The following is a 24,081-nucleotide window of genomic DNA, read 5'->3' as shown; positions in this document are numbered from 1 at the left end:
ATTTGCATTCTTTGTGAGTCTTAGACCTTTAGGAGAAAAAGTATTTCCTTAATGGAAGGAGCACTCATTCAGGATTTCTGTGGGAAATAAAGGAACAAGATAAAAAGTTTCACTATAGTTTAGAGAGTATACAAACTGGTTTTATTTGTGATTGAGTCCTGCCATTGATGCAAATTCTAAATTTACTCTAAGGTGACAAAAAATTCCAGATATGTGGCAATTAGGAGACCAAGTTCTATTTCTCTAGAAAAAGCCAAATGAAAAATAAGGGCTCCATTTGAACTCATAGGATGCTCTAAACACCTCAAGTTAGAATATATTCTTAAACTCAATCAGCATTAAGACTTTACCAGAAACTAAAAGTACTAGGGGAGTTCAAATGCCTGTGCACAGGTCTGTGGCTGCCACATACATATAGTTCCAAGGAGAACTTCTCCTCCAAGATGGGTGGAAAGCCTCAAAGCGTTTCAAATAAGGTTCAACATCCTAGAACTAACGAAAATGTTGCCATTAACCCTTATCCACATAGAGTCCCAAACGAATTTTATATGTTCCAGTAGAGGTCAGTCATTTCAGTCATTCAACAAATATTTACGGAATGCCCTCCATTTGCCAGGCATCGGAAAGAGCAGAAGAAACTTTCTTTAGATTATAGCCCAGCACAAGTTAATTCTTAAGAACAATCAGCCCAAAGAGAGCAAAGTGAACATACTACTGGAACAGCAGAGATGCAGGGCTAGGTCTACACACCTCAGGTAATGGTTTTCTTTGGGATGCATTAGGTTGGGAATGATCCTAAAATTCTTCCATTATCTTGGCAGGCACAAGGGGCAGAAAGAACACTGGGAGCCATTTGCAAATAAGCATCTGTATGGTAACATATGATTTTAATTTAAGCCCTTGGAAAAGTACAAGACAAACAGCTAGACTAACTTTTGGACTCGAAACCTGAGAAAACAGTCCATAGGGGCAGCCAGAACCACTGCAGGACAAAAATGATTTTCACTGGGAGAAGCAATGACATTTTAAGTGCATATAGTCTGTGGTGCCTAAAGACACACCAATTAGTAGAGCAACTTCACTAAGGTATGTCAAAACAAAACGAAAAACCTAGCAGAGCTGAAAAAGATACAAAGAAAGACAAGTTATATGATAGCAGTGATGAAGGCACTTCCATAGACAGTTAACTAGAAAGCAAAGAGTTCAATTGTTTCTACGGACAAATTTGAGCAGATTCCACCCAAGCTTCTTCTCTCTGTTCACATAAAACCCACGCTTTCCTGAAAAACCTTTCCAAGGTCACTTCTTCCAGACCAGCTACAATGCTACCTTCCCATCCTCTGAGTATGCTCATACTTAAACTTTCAGCAATGGTTGCACCATACTTGCTCAAACTTGCTAACCCACTGCTCTACAATTGTTCCCCTGGGCTTCTTACATCCTTTAAGCTTGGATTCGGGTTGGGAGTACAAGTACCCCAAATTCTAAGTAAACTGAAATGAATTAAAAATGATAAAATCTTACCCAAACTAAAAGTGGTTCCAAACAGTAAAGATGTCAATCCTCTCCAAACTGACATACAGATTTAAACCAGTTCTATCGAATTCCTAGAGAATATTTTCTGTATATACAGACAAGATGAATCTAAAATTTATATGGAAAAGCAAAGGAACTAGAATAACAATTTTGAAAAAGAATAATTAAGTGGGAGGAATTCGTTTACTCAGTTTTGAAAACTTACCATAAGCTGCAGTAATCAAGACTGTACGATACTGGAGAAAGGACAGACAGATCAATGGAATAAAATAGAGACACCAAAAGTAGATGTATACAAATATACCCAACTGATTTTTTGGATAAAACTTAAAAAGTAATTCTACTGATGAAGGACAGCCTTTTTGGAAATATTAGGTTGGCCAAAAACATCCTATGGAAAAACCCAAATGAACTTTTTGGCCAACCCAATAAGTGGGCTGGAGGAATCAGACATTCACAGGTATCAACTACACCTAGACCTCAATGTAAATGTAACATTTAGAAAAAAAAAAAAAACTAGAGAAAATCTTCAGGATCTATGGCTCAGCAAAGAGTTCCTAGACTTGAGATCAAAAGCACAATTATTTTCCATTAAAGAAAAAATTGATAAATTGGACTCAAACATATTTTAAAACTTTTGCTCTGTTAGAAGATGAAGAGGAAGCTATAGAGTGAGAGAAAAACGTCTGCAAATTACATAGCTGATTAAGGGCTAGGATTTAAAGTACACATAGAACTCTCAAAACACTAAATTAGAAAAGAATCCAATTAGAATCAAGGCAAAAGACGTGAAGAGACAACAGTTCACTCAAGAAGATATATGCAGGTGACAAATAAGCACAGGAAAAAAATAATAAACATTAGAAGCCAGTAGGAAAAAACGCAAATTAAAATTACAGTGATGTAATTACCACATACCCATCAGAACAGCTAGAATTGAAAACAGCAGCAACCCTGATAGCTGGTGATAATGCAAAGAAACTGGGTCATTCATACATTGCTGGTGAGAATGTAAAATGGTACAGCCACTCCAAAAACAGCTGGCTGTTTCTAGAAAAGCTAAATATATAACTACCATATAACCCAGCAATTGCATTTCTGGGCATTTATCCCAAAGAAATAGACTTACATTCACACAAAAACCTGTACATAAATGTTCATAGCAGCTTTGTTTGAATAACCAAAAACTAGAAGTAACCCAGATATCTTTTGATGGGTGAATGGCTATACAAACCTTACATTCATAGCATGTAAATTCATCAATAAAAGGGAACAAAGTACTGATACACAAAACAACCACAAAAGGATGAATTCCCAGAGAATTATGCTGAGTGAAAAAAGACAATTCCCAAAGGTTATATACTATGTGATTCCATCTATATAACATTCTTGAAATGACAAAATTATAGAAACGGAGAACAGATTAGTGGTTGCCAGGGTTAAGGAGGATGTAGGAGGAAACGGATAATGAGAGAAACATGAAGAATCCTGGTGGTGATGGCAACATTCTGTAGCTTGACTGTATCTATGTCAATAACTTGATTGTATTATAGTATCACAAGACATTAACATGAGGAAAACTGGGTTAAAGACACCCAGGATGGCTACGAAGTACGTCTTACAATTGAATGTGAATCTACCATTAACTCAAACTAGTAAGTTTAATTTTTTTAATCCTTTTAAGAAGCATAAAGAATAAAATAGAATGAGCATAAACTCAACTCAAAATTCTAAAATATGAAATTTAGGGAACACCTTTTATAATAATATACTGTATACTATTTAAAAAGATAATTATTATATTTATATATCTATATTATTTATTTTAGATATCTATTTTATATACTTTATCTATTTTACTTATCTATTGTACTTATATATATTTAAGGAGAGTGTGAGAAAATTCATGAATCACCCATGACAGGTCTTTATGAGAATTAGAATTGCTCAGGATCCATCTCTGGCCTCAGAGACTGAGAGAGTAGAGAGCAGTCCTAATATACCTAGAATTAAAGTCCAGAAAACCCACTGTTCTGAGCCTGTCTAGCCAATCCTCTTTTTGCCCTGGTGCCTCAACAACTGGTGGCAAGACTCCCAATAGGTTAACGGAAGCCATGACTTCCTGGTGTCCAAAGGAATTGCTGGCTGGCAGTTTGGACTTTCTGGAAATGCAATCTCTCATTCAGGTCACTAAGAGATCATTTCCTATTTTAACAGTCACAGGACACAAGTTGGAAACAACCTGAAAGAAAAACCTTCCTTTCATTCTTTATATTTTCAAATAAGAAGGCTAAAGCCTCCCAGGTCCTACAACTTACCTGGACCTCCTTGACTCCATCACATAACAAGTATACAGTTTCTCAGAGGAAATATTGGTAAAATGACCTAAATTTACTCCTTCTTACCAGAACCACAAGTTGTGAATGCAAACATTTCACTGAGTTAGATTATCTTTCTATTACCAGGGGAGTTAGCAAAGTGACCTACCCACATTTGTCTACCACACCATGGGCAGGAAGTTCTACAGGATGGCAGAGCTGTTTCCTAGAACATCATTTTAAAAGATCAGAAATGAATTCTGATCATTCCTCAGCTACCCTTAACTTATTAATAAAACATTCTGCCAGCTTTAGTTGTGCAAGCTGTCTGGACATTATTAGTTCAGGTAGAGTCCAAGCCAATGATTTTAAAGGCTCCAAATGCCTCAAAAACCCTCATGAAACCGTGTCCTCCCCCTCACTTCACTCTCCACTGGATTTTGTCCAGTGGACAAGCACCACAAACAGACCCAAACCTCCTCAAAGATTAGCATGCACAAGCCTTGGACTTCAGCCTCTACCCTAATCTGGCCCACAGGACCTTACCATTGCACTCCTCCCACCGCGCTACTAGCTCGAAATGTACTAGAACCACAGCTTTTCCCTCTGATCTTATTAACCTCTTTTCTTCACATCTCGTGATTTTTACTTGATTAAATCATTAGCAGCTCACACTATCATTGAAGACCTTTCCAGCTGGATATCCAGTTTGCCACCTGACTATACTTTCTCCCCCTTATGGAGTGGTGTGTTAGTGGCTGGTTGAAGGACCAATCTGAGGGATGGTTCTACTCCCAACTTGCTATGTAGTCTCCTTCCCCACCCGAGGCTCTCACTCCTCAGAGGCAACCTGGAGGTCATCATCCTGATAGAGGTGGAGACATCCAGCATGTTCCCCAAAGTGCTGCCAACTGAGCACTCTGCCTCCTGCTACTCCTCCAGCTCAAGTGCTCCTGATATATGGGATTAACCTCTTGTTGCTTGGAGAACATACATTCAAAACCAAGCTGAGATCAAGAAAGAACATTCTACCCTTTGTTGTTCACCTGAAACTCTCACAACATTATTAATCAGCTATACCTCAATACAAAATACAAAGTTAAAAAAACAGCAAAAAAAAAAAAAAAGTAGAAGAACATGCTATACTCATTGCAATAAGCAAATGAGCCCCAGCCCACAGGAGAATTTCTATCCCAACCTACAACTGTCTGTATTTAGTCCTCATCTGTCTCCATTTGGTTTCCACCAGAAGCAAATTCTGAGACAATAACTCAAATGTCAGTGGTTTCTTTTAGAAGTAATTTCAGGAAACACTGGTATAGAGACTGGGAAAGTGAGACAGGTAACAGAAGGAAACCAATGAAGTACATTCTCAAGCCTGTTCCTACATGGGCAGCTCGGGCTCCACTAGGGAACTTTAGAAGACAGTGCATAACACACCTCATAGTTAAGCAAAATGAGAGGCAAGGAAGTACGGGCATTAATCCAACACTTTCCATTTGTCACTGGTTAAAAGGTGCTTCTAATTAATCCCCTCAGCCTTTCCAGCTTGCCATGCATGCTCCCTGGCCAGAAAAATGTTACAGAGCTCTAAAGGCAGAATTGTTTGTGTAACCCATGAATGCCAAGGTATGTGAGTGGGCACCAAGAAGGTCTGCTGCCCTGCACTATTGGCCCCATTCTGTTAGTTGGTTCATGAGAACCACAGTTAAATGAGAACCAAAGTTAAACTTAATAGGTAATAGGATCTTGATCATGCTCAAGTCTCTACTAGCAATCAACAAAAAAGAATGTACTTATTCCACAATGCATGCATGCATGCTACGTTGCTTCAGTTGTGTCTGACTCTGCGACCCTATGGACTATAGCTCATCAAGCTCCTCTGTCCATGAGATTCTCCAGGCAAGAATACTGCAGTGGGTTGCCATGCCCTTCTCCAGGGGATCTTCCCAACCCAGGGATCGAACCTGCATCTCTTACATCTCCTGCATTGGCAGGTGGGTTCTTTGTCACTAGCACCACCTGGGAAGCTCCCAATATTCCATAATACTCTCAAAACCATGTCAAAACCAGAATATGCTGTAAGGGAAGAAATTGGAAGTGGAAAAGGAACCTAAGATTTTTGCCTTGGTAATGGTCAAGATGTTGAGGGGCTGTTTATATTGAACTTCATTTTTTAACAACTAATGACTCACCTCCTTCCCAACCCCCACATTTCCCCTAATTCACTGCTGAGCACCCATGTTAAAAACAAAAACAACAGAATATGCCAGCAAAGTCTCTGAATAATGAACTGTGGATATTTCCTTGGCATCATGGAATGAACAAAGTGGTAAAATTCTAAAAGGCAAAATATGTTTGTGCTTCATGATAAATCATCCCCAGTAAACTGCCATGATGACTCCTAATATCGTCCTCTTGCAAAAGGCAGGGGTCTCAAGTTGTAAAAAGTGTTTAATCAGATTCCTACTTCAGTACCACAAGGAAGAATGCCTAGTTTCCTTGAGTCAAAAATGTTCATTAAATGATCATGTCATTGAGTATCTTTTATGGTATTTACACTGGAGATACAAAGATAAATAAGATGACACCTACACAGAAGGATGCCACAATCTTTATATTATTCATAGTAACTATGTCCCACAGGTAATTTCCCTATAAAAAGTGAAGAAGGGAAATGGGAGGCCAGACTGAGGAGAGCCATTCCAAGTATTTTGGGCAGAGCAGAGAAGGCAGATGTTCTAGTGAAAAAAAAAAAAAAATGTATTGCAGGCAAGAGAAAAGCCAAAAGCAAATTTAGGAGAAAATAGGGCATAACCACATAAAATAATATTATATATAATGACATGTTATACTCACTGGATCTGGAGCCACAGGAAGGAGCTATCTGACCAGATGGGCAAGTGCACATATTTGGCCTCGAACAAAATCCATCCCCACAGGAATGCCGGCAAATGGCTATGAATAAAACCAGAGGTCTGTTAGCACATGGCTTCAGAGCACGGTGATTCACAGGGTCCCAATCCTCAGGTGAGGAAACTTGGACTATCAAGTTCCTTGATAACTTTGCTATCATGACCTGTGTGACCTTAGGCTTCAGGTCTATTCATGTATAAAACAAACCTGTTAGACTAAACAGAATCTAAAACTGGGAAGCTCCCTTATCCGTATGAGTAGTTCTCTAGCCTCTCTTTACTTATTCCACAGCTCACAATCTGTCAATAAGCCCAGGATAGTCTATAAAAGGAAAACAAAACAAAACAAAAATCCTGCATTGTTTAGTCGCTCAGTCATGGTCCAACTTTTTGTGACCCCATGGGCTGTAGTGTGCCAGGTTCCTCGGCCCATGCAATTTTCCAGGCAAGAATACTGGAGTAGGTTGTCATTTCCTCCTCTCTCTCTCTCTCTCTCTCTATATATATATACACACACACACACACACACACACACACACACACACATATATATATATTTGTATGTTTGTATATATATTCCTGCATATACATACACACAAATATATATGTTGTTCAGTAGCTAAGTAGTGTCCAACTCTTTGTGAGCCCATGAACTGTAGCCCACCAGCCTTCTCTGTCCATGGGATTTCCCAAACAAGAATACTGGAGTAGGTTCTTTTCCTCCCCGAGGGGATCTTACTAACCCAGGGATCAAACCTGCTTCTCCTGTGTCTCTTGCATTGTCAGGAGGATTCCTTGCCACTGAGCCACCAAAGAAGTCCATATACATAATTATGTATGTATGGGGCTTTCTGTAGCTCAGTGGGTAGAGAATCTGCCTGCCATGCAGGAATCCGCCTATGATGCAAGAGACCTGGGTTTCATTCCTGGGTCTAGAAGATTCCCTTGGAGAAGGAAATGGCAACCTACTACAGTATTCTTGCCTGGAAAATCCCATGGACAGAGGAGCCTGGTGGGCTACAGGCCATGGGGTCACAAGAGTCAAACATGACTTAGCGACTAATACACATACACATTCTGTTTTTTACACTAACTTAGAGTTAGTGATATAAAACTTGTAGCAGTATTCTTGGTAGCCTATTTTATTGTAAATATTTAAAATTTAGTAATCTTTATAAAAAATTTCATGGCTGGCTCAGACCGCTTCCTGGTTCAGATCCTGCCAGCTGAGAACTTCTGATCTACAGAGCAACTTGTATCCTACACATTTAGTCCTGTTGTGAACCACATCAACAGTCTGAGAAGAGAAGTGTGAATCCACTTAATAGTACTGATTCTACAGTCAGGAAGCCATTAACATCTTCAAGCCACCCAGAGACTAATATCATACTGGTACCAAATGCTCTGCTAACTGGACTGAAGAATAAGTTCAAGTGGCAAATGGTTTATGCTTATAAAAAGACCAAGATTTGGTCACTACTCTTTTATACTCATAGACTTGATTCTTTCCATCAAACTCCTGCACAAACTTGCATGAAGTAAATGAAATATGCAAGGCCAAAAATAATGCCCTTGATAGAAAATGCATCAAAACGTCAGAAGAGCCCTAGGATGGAGATTGAAAACTATTAAGAAATAAGCTTTCAAAAGGCTCTACAAATACTTGAATACCTGAAGATAGCATTTCTCAGAGATTTCACAGAACACTAGGGAAAGGGTTTTGTTGTCAAGTTCATTTAGAAAACTCCAAAAACCATTACATCCCTCTCTTAGTCAGCTTTGATTTTGAAATAAACCACAAGGTGTCAAATGAATAAGTTTTTTTTAGTCAAAATCAAGAAATGGGAAGGAAATTAACTTTTTCAGGTCACGAAGAGAATGCTGATTGAAATAATCTCTTCTTCTCCACAGACCATTTTTGGCCAAATGAGAAGGGGGATGACATGATTCCTTACTGGCTTCTCAGCTCTAAATTTCCCTATTATACTAATGGATTTTTCCAAAAACTGAAAATTATTTCACAGGTGTGATGACTGTAAAAGTTCATGCAGGACCAATGCCATAATTAATCTGACTTAGTATCTCCATTAAACACCACCTTGTCTGGCATGTGACTTGTCACACACATTTGTGGGATATGAGAATCTGAGCTTTGCCACAGAAGCAGAATCAATACAGGAATCTCTGGTACCATCAGAGTTCCTCCCCCAGTCTTCTCACTCATTTTCATATGATGCTCTATCTGCTTTCTCTCCTCTTTGTCTAAGAGTTAGGTTTCCTTTTAGCCTCCATCACCCAAATTCAACACGCAAGGTTTGGGTAGGCTTGTAGGTGGCCAACACGGAAATTACAATAAGGAAGGCAGCAATGATCAACTTTTTTAAAAAACCCCATCAAAGTGATGACATAGTCTATGCAGCCAGGAATAACAGATGCAATGACTTGAAACCTTAATCAGAGTATCCCTGTGGCTCTATTCCCTCTATCTCAGAAACATTTTAAAAGAAGTCACTGAATTAAAGTATTAACAGTGGCTTGCCTGAGTTAATATATTCCAAAGCTGGATTCAGAGGAAGTAGGAAAATCTTTGAGCTGGAAGGCTCTGCTATAAACATATTAATGGTATGTAGTTACATAGGACAGAATACTAAGAATCACCATGCAACCAAAACAAAAGAAAACGATGAAAAATAATAGATTGTCTATTACTTACGGACAATACACTGATTTCCACCAGGTAAAGTCTTCCATCCAGGGCAACAGTAAGCATTATAACGTGATCCACAGACATTGGGTCTGAAATAAAAACAAAAAAATTTCAATCATAATAACTCCATATTTTTTTTTCAAAAAAGAATATGTGACTAAATTAAAGGAAAAAATTCCTGAGGTATTAGAACAGTATGAATCTTTGCAGACAAGAACAGTAAGCTCATGGGACTCAATGCTGGCTTAGTAGTTTGGTACATTTTAACATAATGATACCAATAAGGATATGCTTAATATCACCTATGTACACAGAGCATCAGGAAAATAAAGACCATAGAAACAAAATGCAGTTCTATCACAATGCACGGATATAAAAATTTATGGTGTTACACGAGTCTAGTTTAAACAACGTATTTACCAATCTAGTTAAGAAAAGTCATCATGAAGTATACCGAATATTAGGTCTTATATTTTTACTCATTGAAGTTGTTGTATTTTTTCCTATGGCCAATCTACCCTCTAAAATATGACCACATTCTTCCTTTCACCAGAATTACAGGAATGCAAACTCTAACATTAGTCAGAAAAAAAAAAAAAGCCAAAACATGTAAATATTTCTTTAGCAAAAGTTTGGAAACATAGTTGATACCCACAGTTACAGGAAAATAAAGTCCATGTCAACTGGATTTCTTGTTTACAGACAGTTCATCACATGTTTTGGAACAAAGCCAAGCATTCAGAATCCAGATGATCCATATTTAACACTTTAAGGGAACAACTGGGTAAAGATTTAGCAAATTTTATACTGGAAACTAAGGCAGAGGATATAACACAGACACCCAGAAGAAACCATTCATTTCACTCTGCCACATCTGCGGGCCTGAACATTGACGCCAGTTCTTCAGGTTGAGGGGCTGATAAGGCAGATCAAAGGTTTTACAATCGATTTCACAAAACAGCAGCTATCCCAAGCCTTGCTGGTATAAATACTATAGTCCCATAAGTATAAGCCTTTAAAAACTATTGCAGAGCTAAAATACATTTTCTGTTGGGGTATACTCACATATTCTCACTATATTTGCACAGAACCCTCCTGTATTCTCCCTAAACTCACCACCTTAACCAAATGCAGGATTGGAAAATGAGCTCAAGTCTTTGCCTGTCCTGAACTCCCTTTACAGCCCCAGAGAACCTGGAACATCCTACAGGGAAAAATGCATACTTCAGACCAACTGATGCTGACATTAGAAAGAGAAAGAAGGATGGAGGAGCCAAGGAGAGGGCCCCAAATACATACCTAGCCAGGGTAAGATTAGCCAGGGTAGAATAGCCAGGGCTATTCCAACACTAGACAGAAAATTATTGGATAGAGGCTTAATATGTGCCTGGTGTTGGGAACTCTCTGAGCCTTAGTTTATTTCTCTACAATTGGGATAATGGAATGTGTCCACATCACATGTGTGTGTATCAGATGAAATAATGAACATGCTGCTGCTGCTGGTGCTGCTAAGTCGCTTCAGTCGTGTCCAACTCTGTGCAACCCCACAGACGGCAGCCCACCAGGCTTCCCCATCCCTGGGATTCTCCAGGCAAGAACACTGGAGTGGGTTCCCATTTCCTTCTCCAATGCATGAAAGTGAAAAGTGAGAGTGAAGTCGCTCAGTCGTGTCTGACTCTTAGCGACCCCATGGACTGCAGCCTACCAGGCTCCTCTGCCCATGGGATTCTCCAGGCAAGAGTACTGGAGTGGGGTGGCATCGCCTTCTCCTAATGAACATGGAAAGCTTATAAATGAAAAGGAAAATGAAAACACATAGCAGCAGCAGCATGGTGGTGGAATTATCTTCTGATCTAAATTAGCTATTCAGCCAAAGGAACCATAAGAGATTATGGAAGAGAGAGAAACTTTACTGGGAATTCCAAGCCAAATGCTGTCCATTCTCTGTCCCTCCTGTGACAAAGTAGTGCCCTAAACTTTAGTTCGGAGTGCCCAGAACTTCCCAGGGCAACTCATAATCTTGGAAAGGGGAGTGAGAGGAAGAGATAGGACAGACAGCTGGGGCAGGAGAACACCCAAACTTCATAAAAGTTCTCTTAATCTAAAATGACAATCCAGGCCAAAGTCAACCACCTCAAACCTTCCCCACCAACAACTCCACTGGATTCGATGCAACTCCAAACCAAACCCTGGAAGAGCTTCAGAGAGTTCCTGAGCCTTTTGTAGGGTGTCCTGTACTCAGAGTAACTATGTTTTTCAAACAAAAACCAAGACACATTGTCTGACAAGAATGAGTGTATTTATGGAGTAAACACATACAACAGGGTTAAAAAAAAAAAAAGTAGGTAAAAAAGAGTACAAAATCAGTCCTACAAAGCAAGATATTCAAAAGACTTTCCAAGATATTTGAAAAATCACAGTAATAGACATTCTTTATTGTTCCTTCAATGTTTAGAATCAACCTATAGACAAAACATGGATGACACTGCAATTTACAATGGTTACAAAACAAAAGGTAAATGTTTTAAACAATCATGTGTCATAAATCAAGAAACAAGTTGGAAAGAAAAGCGTGGAGAGAAATAAAGCAATTGATTCAGGAAACAGAGGTTTAAGAACCTAATTTTTTTAAATACCAATAACTAAAAGTCATTCAATAATTATTTTTAAAATGGGAAAGAGAAGAGAGAGTAAAAGTATAGATCCAAGTGAGCTATGTCCCCATCTCTCACCGCAAGAAGCCAATATGTACTGTTTAAATGTAGACACAGAGTTACAAACACAGTGCATGCTGTCAGGAGGATAAACATGAGAAGAAATAAAAACAGAAATGGTTAAAACTGGTTGCCTCAGGAGATGAAGATCTGGGGAAGCAGAAAGTTCTTTTGCTTCCTCAATTAATACCCATCTATAACTATTCATTTTAAAAATATGTCCTGTTATACTTTGATCATCTTTTATTTAAAACAACAATTTTTACTTTAAACGTATGAACTTCTTATCTCATAAACAGGGTAATTCCTGCTTCATTCGAATGAAGCATTCATCGTTCCCTTTCATTAATTATCACATTTTCATTTCATTACATTTCTTAAAATTCTATATAGTGTTGAATTATGATTTCTTTTCATGCTCTGACTTTTTGGAGTTTAATAACTTTGTCCTTTTTAATAGGTAATATATTATTTAACTTCAACAAATATCATCAAATGACAATTGCTTTGTCTTGTTACCATTTGTTCTTCAACAACACTAAACCCTACTATGTCTTGTGGCTGAATACAAAGTATTAGAAAGATATAAGTTTTCTCCTCTGCTGACTTTGGTCTTGAGAACTGCAAACTAACTGGATGGCACTTATTCTACTTACACACACACACACACACACACACACACACACACACACATGAGGTTTAATTCTAGAAATGAATGTCTTATTTAAGTTGGAAAGCACTAAGATATTTGAAGTCTAAAGTAGACATGTTGGATTATTTCCATTCCAAAAGATTTTACTCTCCAGGTTTCAGCACAAAAAATCATTAATAAAGAAGACAAATCATTAATGAAGTTACTTTTTTGTGTAAATAAAAGTGTAGCATTCAGACCTCTTCCTTTGTACTTCATCAGATATACCCACCAACCCATCACTAACAAAAGTCAGAGTTAGAGCTCCACGCAAGTGGCGGTAGCATTCAGCAAATTAAAGGTAAAATTCAAAGAGAAAAGATATGCCAAGTGCTAAAGACACATTATTTCATCTTCATAGAAACTCTCTGAGCTAAATTCCATTATTACTATTTTAACAGTAAGGAAACTATATCTTAGGAAGGGTAAACAAGCTAGCTAGCTAAAGTCCCATAGCTTAGAAGTAGAGAATGGGGATTTGAACCCAGGAAATCTTATTTTAGAGCACACTGTCTTAAGGCAAAGATGTATTTAGGTAATAAGATGATATTCGCTCAGCAGCATTAATGGTGGCATAGATTAAAAATATCAAAAAATGTCCATCAACTGACCAAAGCCAAACATAAACTGTTTTACCTGATTCTTAATAGTTTATGGTGGGAAGGATATGATTCCACTTTACTGCTATACATTACATTTTTTCAATTACTCTTTGTAACTTTTCTTACCAGTTGCTCTGAATGTTAGCCCTGCAACAACCCAACTCCAGTCACTCTAGGGGAGGGGTGAGCCTCGGCAGGCTGGATATTTGGATCCAGTTCAGACACAGTCTCAGAGATTGTGTGGGCTAGCTAAAGCCCCTCTCAATGGAGCAAACAGCTGGGCTCTACCACGTCTGACCACATCATTGTAAGAATTGGCCTCTGTGTGAGATGTCTGCAGTGTGTCCACATTCCTAAGCCAGAACCCACTTCTGTGAGTCTGGCGTCTTATAGCCAGGATAGCCCTTCTGTTTCCTATCCCAAATGCAAAGTATTTTTCAGACAAGACCAGGGTAATCAAAACAAATTCAAGGGACTCCTATTTTATATGCATGAGTTTCTCAGTTGTGAAGTGATAAAACTTTGGACAAACAGAATAATAAGCATTAGGTAAAGGCTAATGATAATGTTCATGGGGTTCTCAAGGCAAGAATAGTGAAGTGGTTTGCCATTCCCTTCTCCAGTTAAAAGACGCTTACTCCTTGGAAGGAAAGTTATGACCAACCTAGATAGCATATTCAAAAGCAGAGACGTTACTTTGCCAACAAAGGTTCGTCTAGTCAAGGCTATGGTTTTTCCTGTGGTCATGTATGGATGTGAGAGTGGACTGTGAAGAAAGCTGAGCGCCAAAGAATTGATGCTTTTGAACTGTGGTGTTGGTGAAGACTCTTGAGAGTCCCTTGGACTGCAAGGAGATCCAACCAGTCCATCCTGAAGGAGATCAGCCCTGGGATTTCTTTGGAAGGAATGATGCTAAAGCTGAAACTCCAGTACTTTGGCCACCTCATGCAAAGAGTTGACTCATTGGAAAAGACCCTGATGCTGGGAGGGATTGGGGGCAGGAGGAGAAGGGGACGACAGAGGATGAGATGGCTGGATGGCATCACTGACTCGATGGACATGAGTCTGAGTGAACTCCGGGAGCTGGTGATGGACAGGGAGGCCCGGCGTGCTGCGATTCATGGGGTCGCAAAGAGTCAGACACGACTGAGCGACTGAACTGAACTGAACTGAAAGGTTAATGATATGGACCCTGCTGGCTTCTTTGACCTTCAGAGAAAAAAGTTATCATTTAGTCCTCTTGAGCATAAGTATGGGGAGGTATCAAAAGCATATGCCACCACATGACAAAAGGTGCCCATGTAACACACCTCAAGGTAGACATTCCTAATAGTCCAGTTTCAGAGTTTAAAAATAATTACAACTTTATCAAAAATGAGATGAAAAAACTATAATATGCAAATGAGCTATATATAATGTGGAACCATACATCATTATTTTATGAGTACTTTGACAGATTTTATCCAGGTAAAAAGAAAAACCATTGGTGCTATCTCATAAATGACTCTATTGCTTCAATAAACTTTGCAACTGCCCCGCCCTTATTTTATTTATTTTATTCTGGCTCTCTTCTTAGCCGAAGGCAGAGGTCACAGCAGTGATCTGAATACATGTGACCGTTCCAACCCATCTGCCAGTCACAACAAATCGAGTAATGAAACTTCAAACCCCAGCAATGAAAATGGCTTCCATGGCCTCCTCAAGCATCAGCCAGGCTCTCCAGACCCCAGGACGTATTTCTGGATTGTCTGGATCAGCACTGGCTGGGACACAGACAATCCTGGCTTTCTCGTTGGAAGACTTAAGCCAGTCAGCCAACCTCTCTAACCTACCGCATACAATTCTTCTGAATGAAAATGATTTCAAAAGGAACAGGAAGATGAACCATTGGTATTCTGGTTTGAAGGAGGTTTATCCTCTTCTTGCTTTCTCCCATCTGTTAGATTAGTAACTCCATTATCCTCACCTCCAAAGCTAGTGTCTGTCTGTTTCTCAAGGCTTCCCTCCCTTCACTTCTTTTCCCTCCTTCCTTTCTCTCTCTCTCTCTCTCTCTCTCTCTCTTTCTCTCTCTCTCTCTCTCTCTCAATTTCTACTCTCAGGGCCTCTAGAATGAAATGGTCTGTTACTACCTCCAACTGACAGAGGATGAGATGGTTGCATGGCATCACTGATACAATGGACATGAGTTTGAGCAAATTCCAAGAGACAGGAGAAAATGAAGGACAGGGAAGCCTGGTGTGCTGCAGTCCACAGGGTCACAAAGACTTAGCAACTGAACAACAGCAGCAACAAGGCATCCAAGATCACATAACTCATCTTCTGGTATAGCCAGTAAATTCACTGCTGAGCACACAATAAGGCATGTGAATAACTGCCTTGTCTACAAGGCGAGTATAGACAAACGCATAGCCATTCAACCATATGCAGTGAGAATCTATTGTGTGTTAGGCCCTGTGTTAGATAAGAAATAAAACTAACTAAGAGAAGCATACTTAACACCAAGATCATGGTTTCTAATACCATTCTCCAATAAAAGGAACCAGGGCTCCTGGGACACAGGGCTGACTGGAGGACTGGGCAAGAAGTGCACAGGGTGAGTCTGGAGTATCACGTGGTGATAGAAAGTAGAAGGTAACTGCCAAACAAAGAACAGAACTCACAAGGATGAGCATATGTCAGGGATACAGGAGCCAAATGAAGAGCTCCCAGTGGCCAAAGCTAGAAACATTTAAGTAGCAGAATAACAAAAGTAGTATTGGATTATAATCCAAAGTATAAAATAAATGTCTATGAGTCAAGATTGATAAATACACAATTGAATAAATAAAGGCAAGAAAAGAGCAAAGTCTCTTGTGCTAATAAGTTCCAAATAATTTATGTAGATACTCTGCCTTCAAAAAGGTGAAGTATAACTCACTACTCCTTAAACATTTCCCAAGAAATCCTAATTGAGGGATGATCTACAAAATTCCTAACCAATAGTCCTCAAAACTGTCATGGTCATCACAAACAAGGAAAGTCTGAAACTGTCACAGTCTAAGAAGACATGAAAACTAAATGTAATGTGTGGCATCCTGGATGGGATTTTGAACATTCAAAAGGACATTTGGTTAAAAAATAAATTAATCTGAATAAAAAATGGACTTTAGTTAACAAAAATGTATCAATATTGGTTCAGTTAATTGTCCTCAATGTATCAAACTAGTATAGGAGGCTAACAGCGGAGAAATTTGTGTCCAGGGTTTACAGGAGCTCTTGGTATTATCCTCCTGTTTTTTTTTTTTTTCCTTGTAAATCTAAAACTGTTCTAAAATTTATTAGAACTTTTAAAGTTTATTTAAAAGTAAAATAACAATAATATTGTTACCATGCAATTATAAATAAACTGTTACATTCCCTCAAAGGTGACTAAGATAAGAGTCTTTGCTCTTGAAAGAAGACAGACAAGTATGCATAGCAGGCCAGTGTGACAGGTAAAACGCAGATGTCTAGGCCTGCCTGAGGAGCTAAGGAAGCTCAGAACAAGAGCATCTAGCCTCATCACCCGAGGTAAGCTTGGAAGGGGACTATCTGAGTTATGCCTTGATGCTTCCCAGTTGCTAAGAGGGGTCACTAGTTTTATTTCATCCCACTGTTGAAATTACTCTCAAATCCTCTAACCCCATTAGTAAATCCCTTGTCCAAATCCTAGTGTTTCACTGTTGGACTAATATCACATTCCTTTTTCCTGGCTTCTTAGTTCCTCTCTGCTCCACTAGGACAATGTAGCTAAGCTGCTTCTTTTTTTAATTACTTTTTATTGGAGTACAGTTGCTTTACCATATTGTGTTAGTTTCTACTGTACAGCAGTTGGACTTCCTTCCCATTTAGGTCACCACAGAGCATTGTCTAGAGTTTCCTGAGATATGCAGTAGGTTCTCAGTAGTTGCTAAGCATCTTTTCATATTCACCATGCCTAATTCTATTCTCCTGGGATACAGAGATAGACCTTTAATCCCCATAAAATGTTAAACATCTCACTATTAGCTTCAGATGCCTTTCAGCGCCATCAACTTCCACACTCCTGCTCTGCTCCTCCTCTTCAGGGACTCAGGTGTCACTCATGTACAAAGCCCCTCCCCCAATACACACACACACACACACACACACACACACACACACTCTCTCTCTAAACTCTTCTTTCACATTTATACTAGCTCTTCTACCTTTGTGTTTAGTGTATAATTCCATCTCCCCTCATAACACTAATCTCTTTTCCTTGATTAATCCCATCATGTTTCAACCTACCAACACAATTCCATACTTCTCAAAAACCTACATATGTGATATTGCAATTATATACTTTAAATAATTTTATGTACAGATTCTCATCTGTGAAACCCCCCATAGGCCCTCTGATCCCAGTCTGACAGTTCTTCAAACAGAGAAACAATGCTTGTTATGCCAGGAACATCTGGAGTCTGTTCAGAAGCACACAAGAGAACACTGACTAAATGCCTCAGTAAGTACAAATCATAATTAACAAAGATTAATACCATCTCTTCAGTATCATAAACAGGCCAGCTGTAAATGAGGCCAACATAGAAAACTGTCTCATAGTGAGAACTATTTCTTATAAATTAATCTATTTAACAGAAGAATATTCCATGCCTATTTAAATGGTTATAGACAGTTAAATGGGGTTCCCTAGTGGTTCAGATAATAAAGAAGTGAAAGTGAAGTAGCTCAGTCATGTCTGACTCTTTGCAACCCCATGGGCTTCAGCCTCCCAGGCTCCTCCATCCATGGGATTTTCCAGGCAAGAGTACTGGAGTGGGTTGCCATTTCCTTCTCCAGGGGATCTTCCTGACTCAGGGATTGAACCCCAGTCTCCCGCATTGCAGGCAGACGCTTTACCCTCTAAGCCACCAGGGAAGCCCAGATAATAAAGAATCTGCCTGCAATGTGGGAGACCTGAGTTTGATCCCTGGGTTGGGAAGATCTCCTGGAGAAGGGCATGACAACCCAGTCCAGTATTCTTGCCTGGACAATTCCATGGACAGAGAAGCCTAGCAGGCTACAGTCTGTGAGGTTTCAAAGAGTCGAACAAAACTGGGTGACTAACATTTGCAGACAGTTAAATAGTAATGCATAATGGTTTCATGGCTTGGCCATTTTGCGGATATTCTGATCATTAATTTATTCTAATCAGTGAGGTTATCAATGTTTATAACTCAGGGATCAATACATTTCCTTTGAGAAAATACAATATCAATGTACAGAAAATACTCATATATAAATATCTGATTCTACTTATTTCTTCAGCAAAACAAAACCATAAATCCCAAAGGTGACTCAACTCAGCAAAAGTTTGAAGTGTACTTTCTCATGGAAGATTGTTGTGTCTGATCAAAGTCACTGATGGGGCCAGCATTTGTGGTCAATTCCTAAAGACGAGCATCACAGAACTCAGCAGGTAGCCTGGAGAGGTTCCTCTGGCTACACTGCTAGAATGGAGGTTTTTCCCTCCCTAATCTGTTTGCACCAGTGGCACAGAGAGGATGAGACTTGCACAGTTTCATTTTATGTATGCCCTAAGTTGTGTTTTGTGGAAATTTTGTGTTGATCCAAAGCAATAGCCCTAGAACCTGAAAGCCAAAGAATTTAGGTTGCCATATCAAGGACACACATACAGACACACACACACAGACAAACACACACACACACACACACACACACACACACACACACACACCTTCAGCCTTTCTCAGCTAAGGAAACCCAGTTGCTAAGGCAGTTCCCCAAATCTGGGAGATCATTTTACAGTGGCAGCCAGTTTAAATCCTGTTGCAATTTTTTATAGGTGACTGAAATGGGAAAACCACTAGATCATTCAGGTATTACCTAAATCGAATCCCTTACAGTTATGCAGTGGAAGTGACAAATAGGTTCAAGGGATTAGATCTCATAGAGTGCCTGAAGAACTATGGACGGAGGTTCCAGACATTGTACAGGAGGCAATGATCAAGACCATCCCCAAGGGGAAAAAAAATGCAAAAAGGCAAAATGGTGTCTGAGGGGGCCTTACAAATAGCTGAGAAAAGAAGAGAAGCTAAAGGCAAAGGAGAAAAGGAAAGATATAAGCACCTGAATGCAGAGTTCCAAAGAATAGTAAGGAGAGATAAGAAAGCCTTCCTCAGTTATCAACGCAAAGAGATAGAGGAAAACAACAGAATGGGAAAGACTAGAGATCTCTTCAAGAAAATTAGCGATACCAAAGGAATATTTCATGCAAAGATGGACACAATAAGGACAGAAATGGTATGGACCTAACCTAATGGTATGGATCTAATGGTATGGAAGCAGAAGATATTAAGAAGAGGTGGTAAGAATACACAGAAAAACTATACAAAAAAGATCTTAATGACTCAGATAACCATAATGGTGTGATCATTCACCTAGAGCCAGACATCCTGGAATGAGAAGTCAAGTGGACGTTAGGAAGCATCACCACGAACAAAGCTAGTGGAGGTGATGGAATTCCAGTTGAGCTATTTCAAATCCTAAAAGATGATGCTGTGAAAGTGCTACACTCAATATGCCAACAAATTTGGAAAATTCAGCAGTGGCCACAGGACTGGAAAAGGTCAATTTTCATTCCAAACCCAAAGAAAGGCAATGCCAAAGAATGTTCAAACTGCCACACAATTGCACTCATCTCACATGGTGGCAAAGTAACCCCCAAAATTTTAAGCCAGGCTTGAACAGTACATGAACTGAGAACTTGCAGATGTTCAAGCTGGATTTAGAAAAGGCAGAGGAAAGAGAGATCAAATTGCCAACATGCGTTGGATCATCGAAAAAGCAAGAGAATTTCAGAAAAACATCTACTTCTGCTTTATAGACTACACCAAAGCTTTTGACTATGTGGATCACAACTAACTGGAAAGTTCTTAAAGAGATGGGAATACCAGACCACCTGACCTGCCTCCTGGAAAATCTGTATGCAGGTCAAGAAGCAACAGATAGAACTGCACATGGAAAATCAGACTGGTTCCAAATCGGGAAAGGAGTATGTCAAGGCTGTATATTGTCACCCTGCTTATTTAACTTATATGCAGAGTACATCATGTGGAATACCAGGCTGAATGAAGCACAAACTGGAATCAAGATTGCTGGGAGAAATATCAATAACCTCATATATGCAGATGACACCACCTAAGTGGCAGAAAGTGAAGAGGAACTAAAGAGCCTCTTGATGAAAGTGAAAGAGGAGAGTGAAAAAGTTGGCTTAAGACTTGACATTCAGAAAACTAAGATCATGGCATCTGGTCCCATCATTTCATGGTAAATAGATGAAGAAATGATGGAAACAGTAAGAGACTTAATTTTTTGGGGCTCCAAAATCACTGCAGATCATGACTACAGCCATGAAATTAAAAGTTGCTCCTTGGAAGAAAAGCTATGACAAACCTAGACAGCATATTAAAAAGCAGAGACACTACTTTGCCAACAAAAGTCCATCTAGTCAAAGCTTGGTTTTTCCAGTAGTCATGCCTGGATGTGAGAATTGGACTATAAAGAAAGCTGAGCACTGAAGAATTGATGCTTTTGAACTATGGTGTTGGAGAAGACTCTTGAAAGTCCCTTGGATTGCAAGGAGATCCAATCAGTCAATCCTAAAGGAAATCAGTCCTGAGTGTTCATTGGAAGGACTGATACTGAAGCTGAAACTCCAATACTTCAACCACCTGACGCGGAGAGCTGACTCATTGGAAAAGACCCTGATGCTAGGAAAGACTGAAGGCAGGAGGAGAAGGAGATGACAGAGGATGAGATGTTTGGATGGCATCACCGACTCAATGGACATGAGTTTGAGTGAGCTCTAGGAATTGGTGATGGACAGGGAACCCTGGCATGCTGCAGTCCATGGGGCTGCAAAGAGTTGGACATGAGTGAGCAACTAAACTGAGACCTGAATTGGAACATGTGCAAGTCTTTGCTTTACTTTGGAAAAAAAATTAAAAGTTGTAAAAGGGAGAATTTAAAGCCACAGGGTGCACTGGACTAGGAAACCAGACATTGACCCAAGAAAACCAGAAGCACACGGATGTGTGTGGCAAGTCCTGATCCTCCTGACCGCACAGGGCACTTTCTATGTCTAGAACTGTGGATTACACAATACTGGGAACACACAAGTCTGCACAGTTCACTAAACCACCCATGTGACCCCCTCAAACTTCTAAAGGTAATGGTTTGACTAGCTTTCTGTTATGGTAAACTTGCACTAAACCTACTTCTCTCCAAGGCAAGGGATCTGTATCTTGCCCGCTGGCATCACACCACTGGTTGTGAGTATAAAAGGAACTCCCATCTAAACATGGGGAGAGGTGTATTTGTTTATGAATTTGAAATTACTATTCAATCCTGTAAGGATGAGGAGGGGTTTCTTCAAAACAGGAAAAAAATAAAAAACAAACAACAAATAAAATGTGCCTCATAATTGCGTCTCTCCAGCCTCTACAAGGATTTAACCAATGGTATCACATAAACTCATGGTGCTTCGGAAGAACTGTTTCCCAGAACCCAGCAATCCCTTGGATTTACCCATGAGTTCAAGACGAGCGTGGTTATTTTCTTAGACTGGGATATTTGCTCCATTTACCCAAGCCAAAGCCACACTGTACTTTTCTAAAGGGTGGGCAAAATTCTAGAAATGATTGAAATGCAAACAAGTAAAGTAGACAGGTGATCCAGAACAGGCAGGCCCAGGATGGTCCTACGGAATTCACCACTCCCAACGGCCAACTGGTCCCTTCCCACCTCTTTACCACCCACAGAAGAAATAAGGGATTGAAACCACGATTCTCACCACTTCCCAGAAGTTCTCAAACAGAGAGCTCTGTCCAAGGAGATAATATCTTCTGAATGTCCTGGCAGCCCCAGGAAAAGACAGGAAAGCCAGCCAATGGGATCAGGCTGAGGGAAAAGAATGGTGTCCTTCAGCAGCCGGGAGGGCAGAGTGATTCAACTCTCCAGTTCTGAGGACTGGCAGCTCCCAGCTGACAAACAGGTAGGGTTCCAAAATGTCATTTCTATATTGGTATTTAGAACTTGGACAGGCTTTTCCAATAGAAACAATGTTAATAGGTGGTGGTTTGGTCCCCGGGCTAGTCAAATAGCAGTCTCTCGGCCACATTATCAGCTAAATGGGCTATTGTAGGCTGGTCTGGGAACCTGACCACAGACTTAAAATGTTGTTTCTATGGGAAAACACATTCCACGGCAGGCAACCAGAGGGAAACTTGGCCACTCAAACCCATGGTCCCTGCAGCTCCAGCCAGCTGCCCAGTGAGCTGTGAGCACCAACCACCTTAAACTCAGGCCACTCCACGCAATCCTGAGAGGGCAGCCTGGCTGGAAGGCTGCCCAGCCCCAGGCCCAAGGCCACCCCCCACCCCCAGCAGGAGCCCATTAGGGCCAGTATGGGATATCCCTAAGTCCATAAATCAGGAACTTAAAAACTGAGGAGTGATTGGATATTCTAATTCTCAATGTACCTGCATTATTTTACAAAGCAGAAGATCCCAGAAACTATGATGTAAAATCAGGACCCAGGGCTAGTTCACAGACCAAAGTTTCAGCGAGCCAATTCTAGAAAGAGTGGCTTCCAAATGAAGCAAGGAAACAGGTCATTTTTGAATGCTATTTGGTGGCTTTGCTCTTATACTCAGGTTATTTGAGCATTTCAGACTCCCTGGAACTGATTAATTACCCTCTCTTTTATATAGAATGTGAGCCCTTTAAAGACAGATCTATACAGCCCTAGCACCTAGCACAATACCTGCATCTTAAATGGTAAATGAAGGCTTAGAATTTCACAGGTACTTCCAACTAAGAAATCTAAGTTAGAATTCTGTCAGAGTGGTGAGAATTTAATTTGATGAAAATATAAATATGTTTCTAAGAAACCAAATAATAAAATAAAATAATGAAAAACACAATTTCTAATAAGAAATCAATGTTTCTATCCACTTTTTAATTTTAAAAAATTAAAATGAAAAATCAAATAACAAAAGACCCAGATAAATAGAATTCATGGAATATGACAGTAAAATTTTTCCTTCTTTCAGATGGATCATTTGAAAATATTTTACAGCTTCAAAAGCTTTGAAGGGCTTGAATCTCAAACTCTATTTCATAAGAGTCAATAGGAAATGGATCTTTTAAAATCATTTTTATACCAATTCTTATCATCAGAACAGAGACAAGACTGTTGCTAAGGAACAAAAAAAAAAAAAGGGGGGGGGGGAATAGATCATTGATAGAGTTTGTTTCTAAAAGAAGTCAGTTAATGGCACGCTGTGGTTGAGATTATTTCATAGAAATTAACAATTCACAAATTAAGCAAGTTGTAAGCATTTACTTCTAAAAAATTAGTTATCTGGAAATTTTTTGAATAAAAATAGCCTAATTAAAACTTAAGGGAATTTGACTGAATCTTGAATTTATCTAGTCCATATGAAGTCACAATGTAGAATAAAAATAATAATGAACAACTTTTAGAGAGCTTTGTAAATGATTGTGTGACTCTTCCCTTAAATTCTATCAAGAATATG

The 24,081-nt window shown here is 39.5% G+C and overlaps 1 protein-coding gene across 2 annotated transcripts in view; it reads right to left on the bottom strand.

Moving 5' to 3' along the window:
- FBN1 (fibrillin 1) overlaps positions 1 to 24,081 on the bottom strand; it is a 264,553-nt gene that overhangs the window by 220,676 nt on the left and 19,796 nt on the right. For both annotated transcript variants that reach the window (XM_061428847.1, XM_061428846.1), the window contains exons 3-4: positions 9,483 to 9,565; positions 6,714 to 6,812 (exon numbers count right to left, since the gene is read on the bottom strand). In XM_061428847.1, coding sequence (XP_061284831.1) covers positions 6,714 to 6,812; positions 9,483 to 9,565 — 182 coding nt within the window. The remainder of the gene's footprint in view (positions 1 to 6,713; positions 6,813 to 9,482; positions 9,566 to 24,081) is intronic.

The sequence above is a fragment of the Bos javanicus genome, chromosome 10 (assembly GCF_032452875.1).
Source record: "Bos javanicus breed banteng chromosome 10, ARS-OSU_banteng_1.0, whole genome shotgun sequence".
Lineage (NCBI taxonomy): Eukaryota > Metazoa > Chordata > Mammalia > Artiodactyla > Bovidae > Bos > Bos javanicus.
Note: the sequence above shows the minus strand (reverse complement) of the source record. Positions and strands in the feature narration are given on the sequence as shown.